This window comes from Camelus bactrianus, chromosome 2 (genome assembly GCF_048773025.1).
Source record: "Camelus bactrianus isolate YW-2024 breed Bactrian camel chromosome 2, ASM4877302v1, whole genome shotgun sequence".
In the NCBI taxonomy this organism is placed as follows: Eukaryota; Metazoa; Chordata; class Mammalia; order Artiodactyla; family Camelidae; genus Camelus; species Camelus bactrianus.
In genome coordinates this window covers 50,997,244-51,013,193 of record NC_133540.1, presented here as the reverse complement: position 1 = coordinate 51,013,193, position 15,950 = coordinate 50,997,244, and the positions used below count along the sequence as shown (strand labels likewise).

Genomic DNA, 15,950 nt, shown 5'->3' with positions numbered 1-15,950 from the left:
TCATTTACCAAAATATCTCTACCTGCCTCCAAATGAAGTAGCCATTCAGAAACATTCTGACTTCAACAGCCTCAAGTTATAGACATTCTAAATTCTGTAAAGAGACCTCATAAAGCAAGAGTTATTTTCAGAGCTGAATTTTTTAAAGTATGTATAGCAGACCTATTATTCAAACTTGCTTAAAATCAAACTATGGCTTTAAAAACTTATATTCTCAAAATGTATTTATAAATTTCTCACTAACATTTATTAGTAGCTTAGTTAGAATGTGAAAGTATCTAGAAATAGCAGAACTGTAACTGTAATTGCTGAATCCCTCCTAAATGTCAGACACTCTGCTCGCATGCTATGTAAATGACCTCATTTAATCATCGCAGCAATTTTGAAAGGCAGGATATCTTTTCACAGATGAAGTATACAGAAACTGAGGCTCAAAGAGGAGTAGGTAACAAATTAAACGGTGAATTTGAAGATCTTCAGTTTCATTTAGTCCCATCACTTTTGCATCAGAAATAACCTGAGGTCTAGAAAGGTTAAGTAACTTGCTGACTATCACGTGGCCAGTCAATGGCCAAGCTAGAATTATTAACCAGTCTACTGATTACCACTCTAAGAGCTTCTGAAATGACAATGTGATTTCAACATAAATGGAAAAATAGGTATTTTTACCTGAGTGGGTAATCATATGACGTTTTAGCTGATTAGCTGAAATGAATTTCTTCATACATTCTTGACAATCAAATATCTCATGAATCTGCAAAAGGGTAAATTGACAGTTAAGTCAACTGTAAAAGCCAAAAAAATGTACAGAGCTCAAGCAAAAGAACAAACATTTGGACAGTTGCTATTGTAATACCCAAACTATAGGTCATAATTCAGCCCTAAGTTTTGTTCATAGTATCCTATGTAAATTGAAGATGCGATGATCATGAGTTACCTAGTAGAATCATATCACTGAAAGAAACTATAAGATTGCACACTATTTAAATATGTAATACAGCTGATCTATTCAGTGCATAATGAATTTAAACTCTGTAAAAAATTATACCCAGTATATATTGTCTCTACTATGCACAAATTTTGACTTGGAAATACGTAACTTGATGTTAAAAAAATTCCTTTATAGTAGTCAATGCTACTTCAAACTTAAATATATGTATTATAGAACAAAACATTAATTACCATGAAAGACAAGAAGGTATATGATTTTGAAAAGTATTTAGTTCACAGCAAAACTCTCACATAATAGGAGGACCACAATAAAAAATACTGTAAGTTTTATTAGTTTTATAAGTTTTATTTAAAAAAAATAAGGGAGCAGAGCATAACTTCAGCAAACAACTGGCTAAAGAAATATTACAATTGAATATTCAATTTAGTTCTTTCCCTCCAAGACTCTAAATCAGAGAAATCAGATAGGCAATACTAAAAGCAGGTGCTTAGTTTATTATCAGAAACAATGTACAAAGCTCTAAGAGGAATAGACTGCCAGAGAGTCATATTAGAACTGTTGATCATCCCAGTGAACAAGAGCATCACACTGTTTTACTGAAGATTCAGAAATGGTTTGGTGAGGTCATGTTTTTGTTCTAACCTCATTAAAGGCAGAGCTCACAAAACTAAACTTCAGACAAGCAAAGGCCCTTCTGCAGGAAGCCAAGATACTATGTAATTAATTAATTAATTAATTAAGGCCACTTCAGCATCAAAGTCAAAGCAGAAGACCCTGAACTGGTACAGCAGTGAGTAAAAGAACAAACATGTGGATAGTTGCTACTGCAATACCCAAACTACAGATTATAATTCAGTGAGTAAAGAGAGGAGGACTGGTAAATGGCTCCCCTGATCTCAGTGACCATGGAAGAACTCAAGGCGGGGACAGTGAAAAGAGGGCACAGCCAGGGAAACAGAAGCTGCAACAAGGCTAACAGACCCCTGCTCTGCAGCCGGGGCCTCAGTTCTATGCCCGGTCACGTGGCAGGTCTGAGGCTGCCAACCCGCCTGCTGCTTCTGTCAATCTGATTCTTGGTGAGTCAGTAAACTCAGCCGGAAAAAGCAGAGAAAAGTAGACAAAAAAAGATAGAGCAGAAAGAAGTCATTGCACTAGAATCTGATTTATACCCTGCTTACATGCAGTGGCATCTAATCTTGATCAGGGGACATCTGGGATCCAGAGAGAGCTCTACAGTTCCTCAGAAAACAGTGCGGGGCTGCACAAGCACTCAGAACGAAAGTACCATGCAGTACAGAAGGCAAACTCTCAGCCTAAGAAATTTTAAAGCAACATCTTCAATCATCAAAGACCTTCACAGCAATGATATGAAGTGTAAGGCTTATTTAAAGGACAGTAAGAACAGATTTGTATTCTTAAACTCTGTTTCTGAAATATATATCTTTTACATTAACAAGATACACCAAAAAAGACGATACGCCTTCCAACACACGTAAGTGAAAACATATTTAGTGTACTTTCATTTTTAATGTTAAATTTATATTAGTGTATAAAATTTTAAAGACTTTATCCATATAAAAATGGCAGATGTTAAATAAAATGCTGCAGAATATACTCATATTTGTTCACTTAACTCTCCTGGCTTTTAAATCATGAAACATTTTTAAAGGTTGGATCAAATTGATATTCTCAAAATTACAAAATTATTTACTGTACCTGAAAGCATTTGTGTTGACTATTTTATTTATAGTGGAAAATTCAAGCCAAAGTTATTTTCAAAACTCCTTAAAAAGTTTAATAAAACAATCATATTTAAAGTGAAAATAACACTAATTATGCCTAATGTTAAGTACAACATATTTCGTAAACTGTGCAGTTTACTAAAATGACATGAAGGATAATGACTTGCAATTTGAAGTCTCAAAATAGATAATTTTCAAGAAGGATCATAATATATCTTACTGTAATATAGGACAGCACATAATAATGTAAGATACTATTCTAGACTATACTGTAAATTTGGTATATTCATAAAGCACCATCTACTGGCAAGATGAAATACTACAACCAAACTCTATTAGACATTAGACAAACCCAACTATAGGATCAGAATCGAAGGCTCCACACAAAAACTATTAGAGCTGATAAAAGAATTAAATAAGGCAGCAGGATACAAAATTAACATACAGAAATCATATGCATTTCTTTACACTAATAATGAAATATTAGAACAGAAAAGAAAAAAGCAATCTCTTTTAAAATTGCATCCAAAAATCCAAAATATTTAGGAATAAACCTGACCAAGGAAGTGAAAGACATATGCAGAGAACTACAAAACATTGATTAAGGAAATTAAAGATGACTTCAAGAAATGGAAAGATAGCCTATGTTCTTAGACTGGAAGAATTAATATTGTTAAAATGGCCATAATACCCAAAGCAATCTACCGAATTAATGCAATGTCTATCAAATTACCCAGGACACTTTTCACAGAACTAGAACAAAGAATTCTAAAATTCATATGGAATCACCAAAGACCCAGAATTGCCAAAGTGACACTGAAGAAAAAGAACAAAGCTGGAAGAATAACTCTCCCAGACTTCAGACAATACTACAGAGCCATAGTAATCAAAACAGCACAGTATTAGCACAAAAACAGACATAGAGATCAAGGGAACAGAACAGAGAGCCCAGAAATAAACCCACAGACTTTTGGTCAATTAATCTTTGACAAGGGAGGCAAAAATATACAATGGAGTAAAGACTGTCTCTTCAGCAAGTGGAGGTGGGAAAACTGGACAGCAGCATTTAACTCCATGAAGTTAGAACACTCCCTCACACCATATAAAAAAATAAACTCAAAATGGCTTAAAGACTTAAACATAAGACAAGATACTATAAACCTCTTAGAAGCAAACATAGGCAAAACATGACCTGACATAAATCTTGGCAATGTTCTTCTAGGGCAGTCTACCCAGGCAACAGAAATAAAAGGAAAAATAAACAAATGGGACCTAATTAAACCTATAAGCTTTTGCACAGCAAAGGACACCATAAGCAAAACAAAAAGACAACATATGGAACAGGATAAAATATCTGCAAAAGATGAGACCGACAAGGACTTAATTTCCAGAATATATAAACATCTCATACAATTTAATAATGAAAAAACAAACAACCCAATCCAAAAATGGGCACAAGATCTAAACAAGCAATTCTCCAATGAAGACATACAAATGGCCAATAGGCACATGAAAAAAATGCTCAATATCACTAATTATCAGAGAAGTGCAAATCACAACTACAATGAAGTATCACCTCACACCAGTCAGAATGGCCATCATTCAAAAGTCTACAAACGACAATTGCTAGAGAGGCTGTGGAGAAAAGGACAACCTCCTACAATGCTGGTGGGAATGCAGTTTGGTGCAGCCACTATGGAAAACAGTATGGAGATTCCTCAAAAGACTAAAAATAGACTTACCATATGATCCAGCAATCCCACTCCTGGGCATATATCCAGAGGGAATGCTAATTCAAAAAGATTCATGCACCCATGTTCATAGCAGCACTATTTACAATAGCCAAGACATGGAAACAACCTAAATGCCCTTTGACAGATGACTGGATAAAGAAGTTGTGGTATATTTATACAATGAAATACTACTCAGTCATAAAAAAGAATAAAATAATGCCATTTGGAGCAACATGGATGGACCTGGAGATTGTCATTCTAAGTGAAGTAAGCCAGAAAGAAAAATACAATATGATATCACTTACATGTGTAATCTAAAAAAAGAAAAAAAAAGACAAATGAACTTATTTACAAAACAAAAACAGAGTCACAGACTTAGAAAATAAACTTATGGTTACCAGGGGGGAAAGGGAGTAAGAAGGGATAAATTGGGAGTTTGAGATGTGTAGATACTAACTACTGTATACAAAATAGATAAACAACAGATTTTTTCTGTATAGCACAGGCAACTAGAGTCAGTATCTTGTAATAACCTATAATGAAAAAGAATATGAAAATGAATATATATATGTATATGTATGACTGAACTATTATGCTGTACATCAGAAATTGCCACATTGTAAGCTGACTATACTATAATTATAAGAAGAAAATGGAGTCAGTAGGAGCTGCCTGTGGAGTCAGAAAGGCTACGTCAGAGGAGCTATGCTGTCATGGAGGAAGTGCTGCCTGAGCTAGTAAGCGACTAACGTTCTACAGAGACCACGTGGGTGCTGCATTCTGCTACCAGCAGGTAGGGCTGAAGTCCCCCAAGATAGCCCTTGGAGGAAAAGTTCTTAGATTATGAAGAAAATAAATGGAAAAGAAGACATTTTTTCAGAAATAGGCCCCACAGCCAACTTTGGTGAAGCATTCTACTTGGTAAAATATCTTAAATTTCAACTTCTTAAAATCAGGGAAATAAATTATAGAATTATAAAAGTAAGATGGTATTTAGAAAATGTCTATTCAATTGGATTTAATCTTTTTGTCTCAGACTCGGTTCTGCTTCAGAAGCCTTGAGGGTGATGGGAAGAGAGGAAGAGACATAGAAGCAGCAGCATCTGGATTGGGGTTCTAGGCAAAATTTCCTTTAAAAAGTCGTTTCGGTGCTTGCTTCAGCAGCACATAAATTGGAATGATACAGAAAAAATTAGCATGGCTTCTGAACAAGAATTACATGCAGATTATTGAAGTGTTCCATATTTTTAAACAATCTGATAAAACAACCATTTGAAAACTGAAAAAAAAAGTAGTTTCATGGCACATAGAGAAGAAATTTAAAAAACACTAACCAGTTCAATGTCACATGTTAAAAATGAGAGAACACAGGCACAGTGTTACATGGAGGGCTAGTGACAGATGATGACACCCAGTGGGCTCACCCTCTGTCCAGTGCTTGTTCCATTATGTCTCCCTAAGGACCAAAAGCACTCAACATGTAGGCTATAGCCTCAGACATCTTAGCAATTTAATTACCTTATATGTCATAGGCTATTTCCAAAGCACATGGCTGGGGCTACTGCATTGAATATCATACGAATTTTAAGGTCTGTCAAGTTATTTTGGAATATATCTACATACAAATAAAGAGATAAAATTCTATTTACAAACCACACCCAAGGTAAAATTTTACTTTCACTAGTACCATCTCCTCTCATTTTGGGTATTAAATGACTAAAAGAAAATGTATGCTTCTAGATATTCTGAAAAAGCAGCATATAAAATTAGGAAATAATCATTTATATCTTTGTTATAATAATAATATAATATAATATGATATAAATTGTTTGGACTCTGCCATGATATGAACAAAAATCTAAATTCTATTTTAATTCTGTTCTACTGTAAACTCTATTAACTAGTGCTAATGTTGTCAGGGTTAATGACTCATTTATTTTTCAGGTTAACATTCACATTAAAGTAGTAGTTTAGTAAGTTTTATGCTTATTAAAAATGTATTAAATTTATTTTCTCCTAATATAGTTGACCCTTGAATAATGTGGTGATTCAGGGGTTGGACCCACCTCTTCCCCAACTCCTACCCTCCCATCTCCTGCAGTCAAAAAACCATATAACTTTACAGAGGACCCTCCACATCTGTGCCTTTAACCAAGCTCTGATCATACGGTACTGCACTATATATTCACTGACAAAAATCTGCTACCAGTGGACCTGACCCATCCAAACCTGTGCTGTTCAAGGATCAACTGTATCATCAACTGTTTCTGCTAGTAAAACTTCGACATACTTGTACATTATTTTTAGCTCTTTAAAATAACAGAGCTCTTGTCTTTGTTTTGCCAAACTTAACTCTAATATGCACCCATTTTAATAGCTAAATGTCAAAGCAGAACACACTATAAATACACAAAAATATACGGTTTCCTCAAATATATAGTATTTCCTGAGCAAAGAGCAACTGACAAAGCTTGAAACCAGTATGAGGTGTTGTAAGGAAGGACTCAGCGAGACTCAATACTGCATTGGAGAAATATTCCTACTAATTCTAAACAACAATTAACAATTCAAAATATTCTTTTGCAAGAGTCTACTTTTCTGCATATCAATCTTACATTTTAGTGTATGTTAGTAGTTAATGTAAGGACAAAGCCCTATCATTACAATATAAAAAGCCACTGAAAATTTTCATGGCAGACACTATAAATGACTAAAAGATCTTATACTAAGATAAGCATTAATCTTTATCTCACTGACCTTCCTATGTTCCTGTAGGCTTGATGCTGAAGAACACTTTTTATTGCACACTGAACATATGAGCTTTTTCTTCGGATCTCCTAAACAAAAACAACAAACAAATTACCATCATGATTTATATGAGCATATTAAGAGCATCAGATACAGTGTTTCTAGGTGATATATAATTTCTAAACAGGTATTTCATCTTTTTAATTTATAACTCCAAGAGTTTTAGTGTTGTAGATATATTCATTAAATTCAGATAAAGAAGAGGTTACATTTTAACATTTAAATACATTCATATTATTATACAAATCAAAATAAAGCCCAATTTTATCTTCTTCCATAGTGATTTTATATATATAGTATATCATTTCATATTTCAAACTTCACAGTGGTTATAGAAAGACTCAATAAAATAAAATTTTCAAAATGTGATGTAATAACAGTATCATGTATTATTACCATAAATAACCACAGAATGTTTCTTCAACTTTTGATTGATTTCAAATATACAAAAAGTAAACAAATAATAGAATGAAACACCATGTATCCATTACCTGGCCCCAAAATGACTAATCCATGGCTTTCCTGCCACAACCTCAACCCCATCCACTCCACCGCTTCTCTACTATCTTGGAAAAAATCCAGAATCGGTAAAAAACGAAATTACAAAATAATTTTATTTTATTAAAAGAGACTATGTTTATGAGAGAGAAACACTTTTAGAAAAAGGAAAATCCTAATTTTCATCTTATTACTCAAGATACTTATTTCATATAATACACGATTTTTAGCACGCTAAATATTAACAGCCAAGAAAAATCTTCTTGGTGACTGACAGGTAATATGGCTATTAAAGGAGGAAAATTCTCCCAAGCAAAATGAATATCTAACAGCATGTATTTGGTCATCAATTCTCTGTATATATCTATTATATACGAGGGGCCACTGAAGGATTATTTCCTCTTTTCCAGCTCGCACTAGCTGGGATTTCCCTCCTTCAATCCATAATCCTTTACTGCCTTAGCTTATCCCTCATATCAGCTGCTCTTTGAGACTAGACTTTATTCCTTCCCAGCAGGCAGGTCAGAGCTTGAGGGAGAGAAGAGAAGTGACTTCCACAACCACCCCTTCGACTGTATCCCAATGCTCCTGCCCCCGCTCCTCCAGCTGGAGTCACAGGCAACACACCAGCCCCCCATCTCTGCTCCTTAAGTCTTCTATCCTTCCTCCTAGAACTGGAATCCTAGCTCCTCTGAACAGAAATAAGGGAAAAGTTTATGACTGTTTGCCTGAGAATGCAGATAAACGTCATGTCCCATAAATACAAAACCTCTTGATCAGCATCCGCAGAGTCTAATCAAAAGAGAAAGATGGGTAAGGTGGTAAGACGGTTAAGGTGGGGTAAGGAAGGCACCCTCTTCACGGTTTCCTCCTGAGTGGCCATGAAGGTCACCTCCCTGTGAGCTTCCCTAGGCTCAAGGACAACAGCACCTGCAGAGCTGCAACTAGATTTCGTACCATTTTAGTTTTACTATATTCAGATAAGTCTGATATTTGACTTTCAAATTCAGCTTTAAAAAATAGTCAGGAACACACTACTTAGAAAGGTAAGAGGTGCATGAAAAAGTAATACAACTGTACTGAATACATAGTCTTTTAAGCGTTGTGAGTTTCAGCATAACGTGGGTTAGGTATGCTTCTGGGAGCTGGTCTGAGAACCTACCCACCATATGTTACAGTTTCTATGGAAAAAAGTGATCCATATTTTAAAATTCAGCTTCTCTCTTTTCAGCATCTTCAATTCGTATCACCTAACAGGGAACATTTGTCATCGTCAATGGTAAAAGCTGCAAGATCTTCTCTTTCCTTGAATACCTTTGTCTCTCTACAGTAAAGGGTTCTACAGCCATATGTGTGAACATTGCTTTTTTGTTATTCTGAATATGGAATATTCTTTCCTTCAATGCCTGCGGTGTTCACGGAGGAAAGTGAAGAAGCAAGAGAGAGGCTGTGAATGAGAGACACATTGTGTACCAATCCCAGCAAAAAGCAGCCATGGTGACCTTTGGCTGAAATATAGTACGTTTCCCATTTTATATGATCTACAACATAGAAAAATAAAAAAAAAAGACTTCCTTTTATAAATTATTTTCTCCAAAATCACCATGAGTTTTCAGAATCAGTAATATTTTAATATCCATGACCAGTTACAAGAAGCCTCAAAGAAATTATGCTTATAGCACAGTCTGAGGACCACATGCCCAATAACAAGAATGCAAGTTTCCAGACTGTCAGTGTGCATCTGGTTTTTTACTTAGTTCAGCAAAATTAACTTTAAAAATGACATGAAAGATTTGTTATAATACATTGCAGACAAAGATGGAGAAAATTAAGAACAGTGTTTTAAACATAACAGCTTTTTAAAAACAAAAACTATGAAGAGACAGGTCTACTGAAAAGTTTTGCACGCATAGGAAGGGCCCAACTATAAAGAATTCAAAAAAAAAAATGCCATCTTTGATAAATCAGCCATATATTCTTCGAAAAGAAAGAAAGAAATCAGAACACTGTAAAGCCTGAGTGACGGGCACCATTCTGAAGCTGTATTTCATAAGGCTGTACTGTCTGCCACCTTGAGATTTCAAGTACAGCTTGCAGCCCAAATCGATGTAAAGTTAGGGCCAGTGGTCATGCACACACTAGCTTCTATAACTAGCATTAAAGGAGACACTTTCTGGACAATGAGCAAATAAAAGAAACAGAAGCTGACTACCAATGATCCTTTTCTCTTGAATGTGAGAATAAACAAATCAGGAGAAGAGAAATACACTTTCCTCATATCCAGAAAGACATTTCCACTCAGAAGCCAAGGACAAAAGTAAACTCATGAGAAAAACACAGGTACAGAAGGACATGAGGAATGCCAGGAACCTCAGCCTCCTTTAAGGAAAAGATGGAGGAAGTAAAAAATTAACTCTGACAATACTCATCTGTTCATTTTAGTGCAATAGATTCAATCCCTAAACCAAATACATTTATCATGTGCTAAGCAGATGAAATCTAAGTGACAAATTTTCTATTTGTCTTATTGTTTAGCTAGTCATTAGAAGGAATTCAAATAGTATCTCTTTTACAAATCCAAATATGTTCAATTCCCATGTCAAAATGTAGCCAGTCATTTTCTCCAATATAGGAGAAATATAAGGATCTTTTTAGTGGTATTTTATTGTAGAAATATTAAGGCAGAAGGGCATCACTTAATAGTTTTAAAATGTATCTAGTAAAACAGAAATTTCACATGCTAAAACATTGAAATTATTATTTAAAACATTCATTCTTAACGTACCTGGCTACCAAGCACAACTAGACCTTAGCTGAAGTTTCTGGTTATGATTAATGCAGAGATAGGAAAAATGACACATATTGCTGAAATCAACTTAAAAAGAAACAGCGTTCAATGAAAGAAAAAAAGTTCCACTGCCAGAGCTCCACATCTGTGTGAAATACACTGAAAAGGCAAGCTCTCTCCTTGACAGTGAGAATGAAAAACAGATCTCTGCAGCCTGGGGAGAGGAAGCCCCCTTTATAAACGACCCTTCGATGACTTCTTACCGGCGTGGACATTTTCCTGGTGTCTTCTCAGGGCATCCTTGCTCTTCAGCCTCTTTCCACAGCTGTCAGCCTTGCACACAAACCTGGCATCTCCCCGGCAAGTCTCCTGGTGCTGCTCAAAACTACAAGACAACCAGGAAAGGGGAACAGGGAGAAGAAATGGTGAAGTCACCTGCAATCTTGGAACATCCCGGGAGGCTTCTGTAAGGCATGCTCCCCTGTAGAGTTTCGGGGTCCTTACAAGCGTTACCTGGGCAGGTAAGAAGGACAGCACTGAAATTCTGTAGCCACATGATACTAAAGCACTAAGAAGCACGAAAGCATGCATGCCAGAAATGACCCACACTATACAACAGCCATCTGACAACTCAGACACAGAACCTCAACGCTGAGCTGAAGGAAGAATTGCAAACAGAGCACTGAAAACTTGGTGAAGAATCCTTCAGACTGCTTTTCGCTGAGCACTGAAGAACACTGAGGGGAGATAGAAGAAAAAGAAAGAAAGAAAACTGGAAGTCTAAGACAAAATCTTATGAAAATATCTCTACTTGGAATGATCTGTCTTTTCATTCTGCCTTTTGCTCTTTAAAATTTTTAGTAACACCTAATTTAGCCATAAGACTCAGCCCAGTAAAAGTATCTTTGGTGTAGAATATATAATATTATATTCAATAAAAGCTGACCAGAATGCAGTTTTAGAATCTATTCATTAACAACTATATAGCTTTTGCTTTTTTTTAAGAGTTTATAATAAAATTTCCAAATGTATCATCTGTTGCTGTTCTAAAAGTGTAAAATTTTAAAGTTTATTTTGAGCAGAAATTTCTCATCTCAAATTTTATAAGCAAAAGTAGATGCATACATGAAAACAGTCTTAATATGAAATACAGCATGGTTCAGAATTTTAATGAATAAAAAAATGAAACATTATTATGTTAAAGATTTCTTGCTTATATGCAAGGTGACATTCTGTTAAAATAAAAGTTTATAAATAGACATATCTAGTTGCTCACTTTTAATTATTCATGATACTGAAAAATATTTAAGTAAAAGGATAACTTTAATGATGTTAATACAAATAGTTAACATAATAAATGGTGCAGAGCAATGCGTGGGATTGTTTAATTCGTTTAATAGCCTGCACCTAGTCGTGTTTAAATTAGTTCTCCAACATTGCTATGAAATACACAGTGCTTCACAAAATGTCTTTGCGTCCTTTATACTCTGAACTCTCTCCATTCCTTAAACTTTTTTTTTTTTTTTTTTTACTGATTGCAGAGGGAATATCAAGTACAGACCACTGGAACTCGATCTGCCACCTCAAAGCACTAGCTAAATTATGAATGTCGGATTTCAGATTAGTAAACCAATGAGCTTAATATTTAATGGCAAGTTATTAAATGGACAAAGGCTGATTAGCATAAATAATCTTACTTGTTAAACTTCATAATCAGAATATTTCAAAAATCAACAACCTATACTCAGAAAAGGTAAGTTGATGACAATACAGAATGCTTAATTGCTCTACACACACCATCACACATACAGGTTAGAAACTATCAGACAAACCAAGTGGAATAAAGTGTTAGCTTATAATTTTAGAGACACTCTGTAATGTACGCACTGTCTTTGCAAAGCCTGCTTAACTGGGAATTTCTTCCCGCAGCTCTTGCACTTAAATTCCTTCTCCTCTGTGGGTTTCTGGTGCAATGTCTGAAGATGCTCAGCAAGAATTTCCTCACTGGTAAAACTCGATTCACACTGGGGACAGGCATAGTCCTCTTTACAGCCAAAGCGATCTGCATATTTACAAGCAAGCAGATTTATAAGACAAAAATGAAGAGCCAAGAATTGCTCAGTTTTGCCCTCATTTTTAAAATCAAAATTAATTGTCTTTAGTGGTACCAGATTAGTAAATTCTTATTATCTCTATGAGTATAAATAGGCTGTCCATGAAAAATAATAGGAAGTGTTGCTAGAGAATAATACATTATTTCAAAAATCATTTAACTTCCATTTCATCAAATTAATACAAAATCAAAATCAATTTTTAATTTACCCTGTAATGTTAACTTTTCACATCAAAGAGCTATTACAAATGTCGAATTGGAAAGCCAAAGTCTTCCCTGAAACAGGTCATGTTGAGTTCACTTTTAGCTGCAAGAGAAGAGAAAAATCCAACCAAGAGGAACTACGCTGAGTTACCAAGGGGAATCTCACATATATGTGAAAAAAGACCAAGGTCATAAAAACAGCACTCATTACAGCAGGTAGAGTGAGGCTCCACTGTCTCTCTGGCTCGTCCCATGTGGACTGTCACGGCTCTATCCAAATTTTTCAAAGCGTGCTATTTAAATTATATAGATTTGTTTCTGCTTATCAAATAAGATTAGATTTAGGAAAAATGTAGAAAATATGAAGAGAATAAAAGCCACCAGTGGTCCCATAAACAAGAGAACTAGCATCTATCTCCATGCCTGACTTTGGTGCATTCAAATTTTCAGCTCAGTCTAAGAACAGCTACCTTTTATGATTGTACTTTTCATGCCATTTCATATATTGCTGTTTTTTCCATTCAACATTTTTCTCAAGTCAAAAAGTTTTTTTTAAACTCAAGGTACCATAACTTACTTATTTAACCAAACTCTCCATTGTTTGATATTTGAGTGAATTTTTTGTTTCTTTTGCTGGTTGTTTGGTTGTTTTTGCTTTAGTTTTGGATTTTTAGTTTGTTTTTGGGGGGGGGTTATATTTTGCTTTTATAAACAAAATTGAACTCTAAAATAAAAATATCAACAATGTAAGTACCTGATTCATATGATCTAAAAATCTGTTTAAGTTTCTGTTTATTCTTTTTACAAAAGTAATGGAAATCGACATTTTGTAAAGAAAAACTGGGATGAAAATAGTTAAGTAGGAGACTTAGTTTTAAGGGAAAATAGTGGACACTAATACCATACCTTGATATTGGTTGGAGTATTATTTTCAATGTTGGGGGCAATGTTGAAAATAAATACATTGAAAATAAATAAAGAAAAGAAAAGAAAGAAAACAAAATAATACAGAATTAATTCTCATCACCCCAAATCTGACATTCTAAACAGCATAATGCATATTTGAAAGATGGACAGACTGCCCTCATCTTCCTAAATAATCCAACTAAGATAAAGAAATAGAAACGTAATCTGGCAATACTGGGAATACTCATACTTTCTCAGCCAATGACACAGAGTTAGAACAGAAAATCCATTAAAAGACATTCCTACCACAGTGACGAAAGAAACTTCTGAAGTGGCTTTGCTAAGTAAATGGGAAAAATACTCTGTAGTTTAAGTACCAGCCTATTACAAAATGTGAACACCTATAACATCATTTACATTTCCCTCAACCTCCATCAGGAGCACCACACATAACAGAAACAAGCCCTAATAATACCAGATTATTCCCCGGGGATGACACACATGCGACATCTACCTCCTGGACTGCAGGGCTGATTTGGGCAGCTCCACCCAGGGTCATCATGCGTTTTTGGTGACCCAACTGGAACAGCCTAGCAGTGCTGTACAGCTCTACGACTGGAGCAGAGAAAGACTTCCAGAAGCTCCAGATTCTCAAAGGATCTCAAACAGGAGTGAGGTCCAGGAATAATCCCACAGGGCCCAGCAGGATCTCTGCACACCTCTGAACTCACCTTTCCACATGTGCAGATGAGGAAGTAAAGTCTCAGAGTTAGTGACCGGCCCAGTTACAACACTGATTAATGGCAGGTTCAGGGCCAGAATACAAAAATCCTCATTACCACTACCCACCAGTGAGAGCAGTGGGAGCCGGGAGCTGCCGCTGACTTTGGCAGTGCTACGGGGCACATCCATCACCCCTCACCCGGCATTCTCTTCCTGCTGAAAGACAAGCACGCTACAGGACACTCTCTGAGAGCAATCCTGACAAAAACTAACTTTATTTTGAGATCACCCCATTATAATGCAATTATAATTCAAGCACAGCTCAAACTATATTTCTCCTACAACTTTCAATCTCTCAGACTGTCAATTAGAGGTAATACCTTTTCTGCCAGCTGTTGATTGTCCTTTAGAATTTTTGACTTCTCCTTCTTTGATCATTGTCATAATTTGCTGTTCTTCATCATCAGCCTCCATGTCACTGTCCAGGTAGCCAATCAGAAGCTCTGTATCTGTTTCTATATCTTCAATTGCCAAATAGAAAATATTTTCTCCTTCCTGAGATAAAATTTAAAAAAAAAACTGTTGAATGACCAATATATCTCAATAATAATAAAAGAAATGCTAAATCATTCATTTGTTTCTGACAGTATTTAAGAAATCATTTTAAGATACAGTCAGTACCATGTGTTCATGATAAGTTACCATTATTTTTTATATCTCCAATTGATCTGGACACTGGCAAAGGAAACTGACAATATTTAGTCACCTAGCAAATAAAATACAAATAGATATTAAAGATAGTGACATTTATATACATATATATATGTATATATTAAATGAAATAAGGATAATTATTATTTAAATTTCTAAAAGTAAATTTAGAATCAGTAATTGGCTTTGTGCAGTAACACTTTGTGAAGGTCCATAAATTCAGTAGAAAAGAAAACTCTTGAGCACTGGTGTCATTTCTGAAACCAAACAGAGAGCAATGAGATAGCGATGATTTAATTATGATTGGTACTAAACACAATACTGAAAGGAAAAAGACCTTTCAATTTACAACACAAATCAAAGGAACTGAAAATGAACCCGAAAGAATTTCCAAAAGCTGGACCTGAAATAGGAAAAAGACTAGGCACTTGGAAGGTTCAAAGCATTGAGTGGATCATCATGTGTACCTAAATCCCACTAAAATGACAGAAAAGAGAAGAAAACAAGTTCTACCATCAACATCCCAACACTTTTTAGAAAATTCTAGAAGATAGAAATTAGACAGAGTTGAAATGACAATGCAGAAGAAATCTCAGTCCATAACAGACTGAGAAGAGGAATGCTGCAAAGAATAACCCAAGGAAACTCCAAAGCAACTCCACACTTGGAATCAACTGATACGAAAGCCCCTCTGGGCCTGGGGCCAATCACCAGGGAAGCCAGAACCGGGGCTGCTTAGCTGGCTGTCCCCAGGAGAAACACCCAGAACTGC

At 35.4% G+C, this 15,950-nt stretch overlaps 1 protein-coding gene and 1 pseudogene across 3 annotated transcripts in view; one reads left to right on the top strand and one right to left on the bottom strand.

Moving 5' to 3' along the window:
* Positions 1-15,950, bottom strand: part of PRDM5 (PR/SET domain 5) — a 161,170-nt gene that overhangs the window by 79,515 nt on the left and 65,705 nt on the right. For 2 of the 3 annotated variants that reach the window (XM_074341504.1, XM_074341503.1), the window contains exons 4-8: positions 14,848-15,022; positions 12,409-12,583; positions 10,785-10,906; positions 7,185-7,264; positions 670-754 (exon numbers count right to left, since the gene is read on the bottom strand). In XM_074341504.1, coding sequence (XP_074197605.1) covers positions 670-754; positions 7,185-7,264; positions 10,785-10,906; positions 12,409-12,583; positions 14,848-15,022 — 637 coding nt within the window. Of the gene's footprint in view, positions 1-669; positions 755-7,184; positions 7,265-10,784; positions 10,907-11,165; positions 11,259-12,408; positions 12,584-14,847; positions 15,023-15,950 lie in introns of all 3 variants that reach the window. The other variant, XM_074341506.1, reaches the window with a different exon arrangement.
* On the top strand, positions 5,576-5,676 carry LOC123616199 (U6 spliceosomal RNA; annotated as a pseudogene).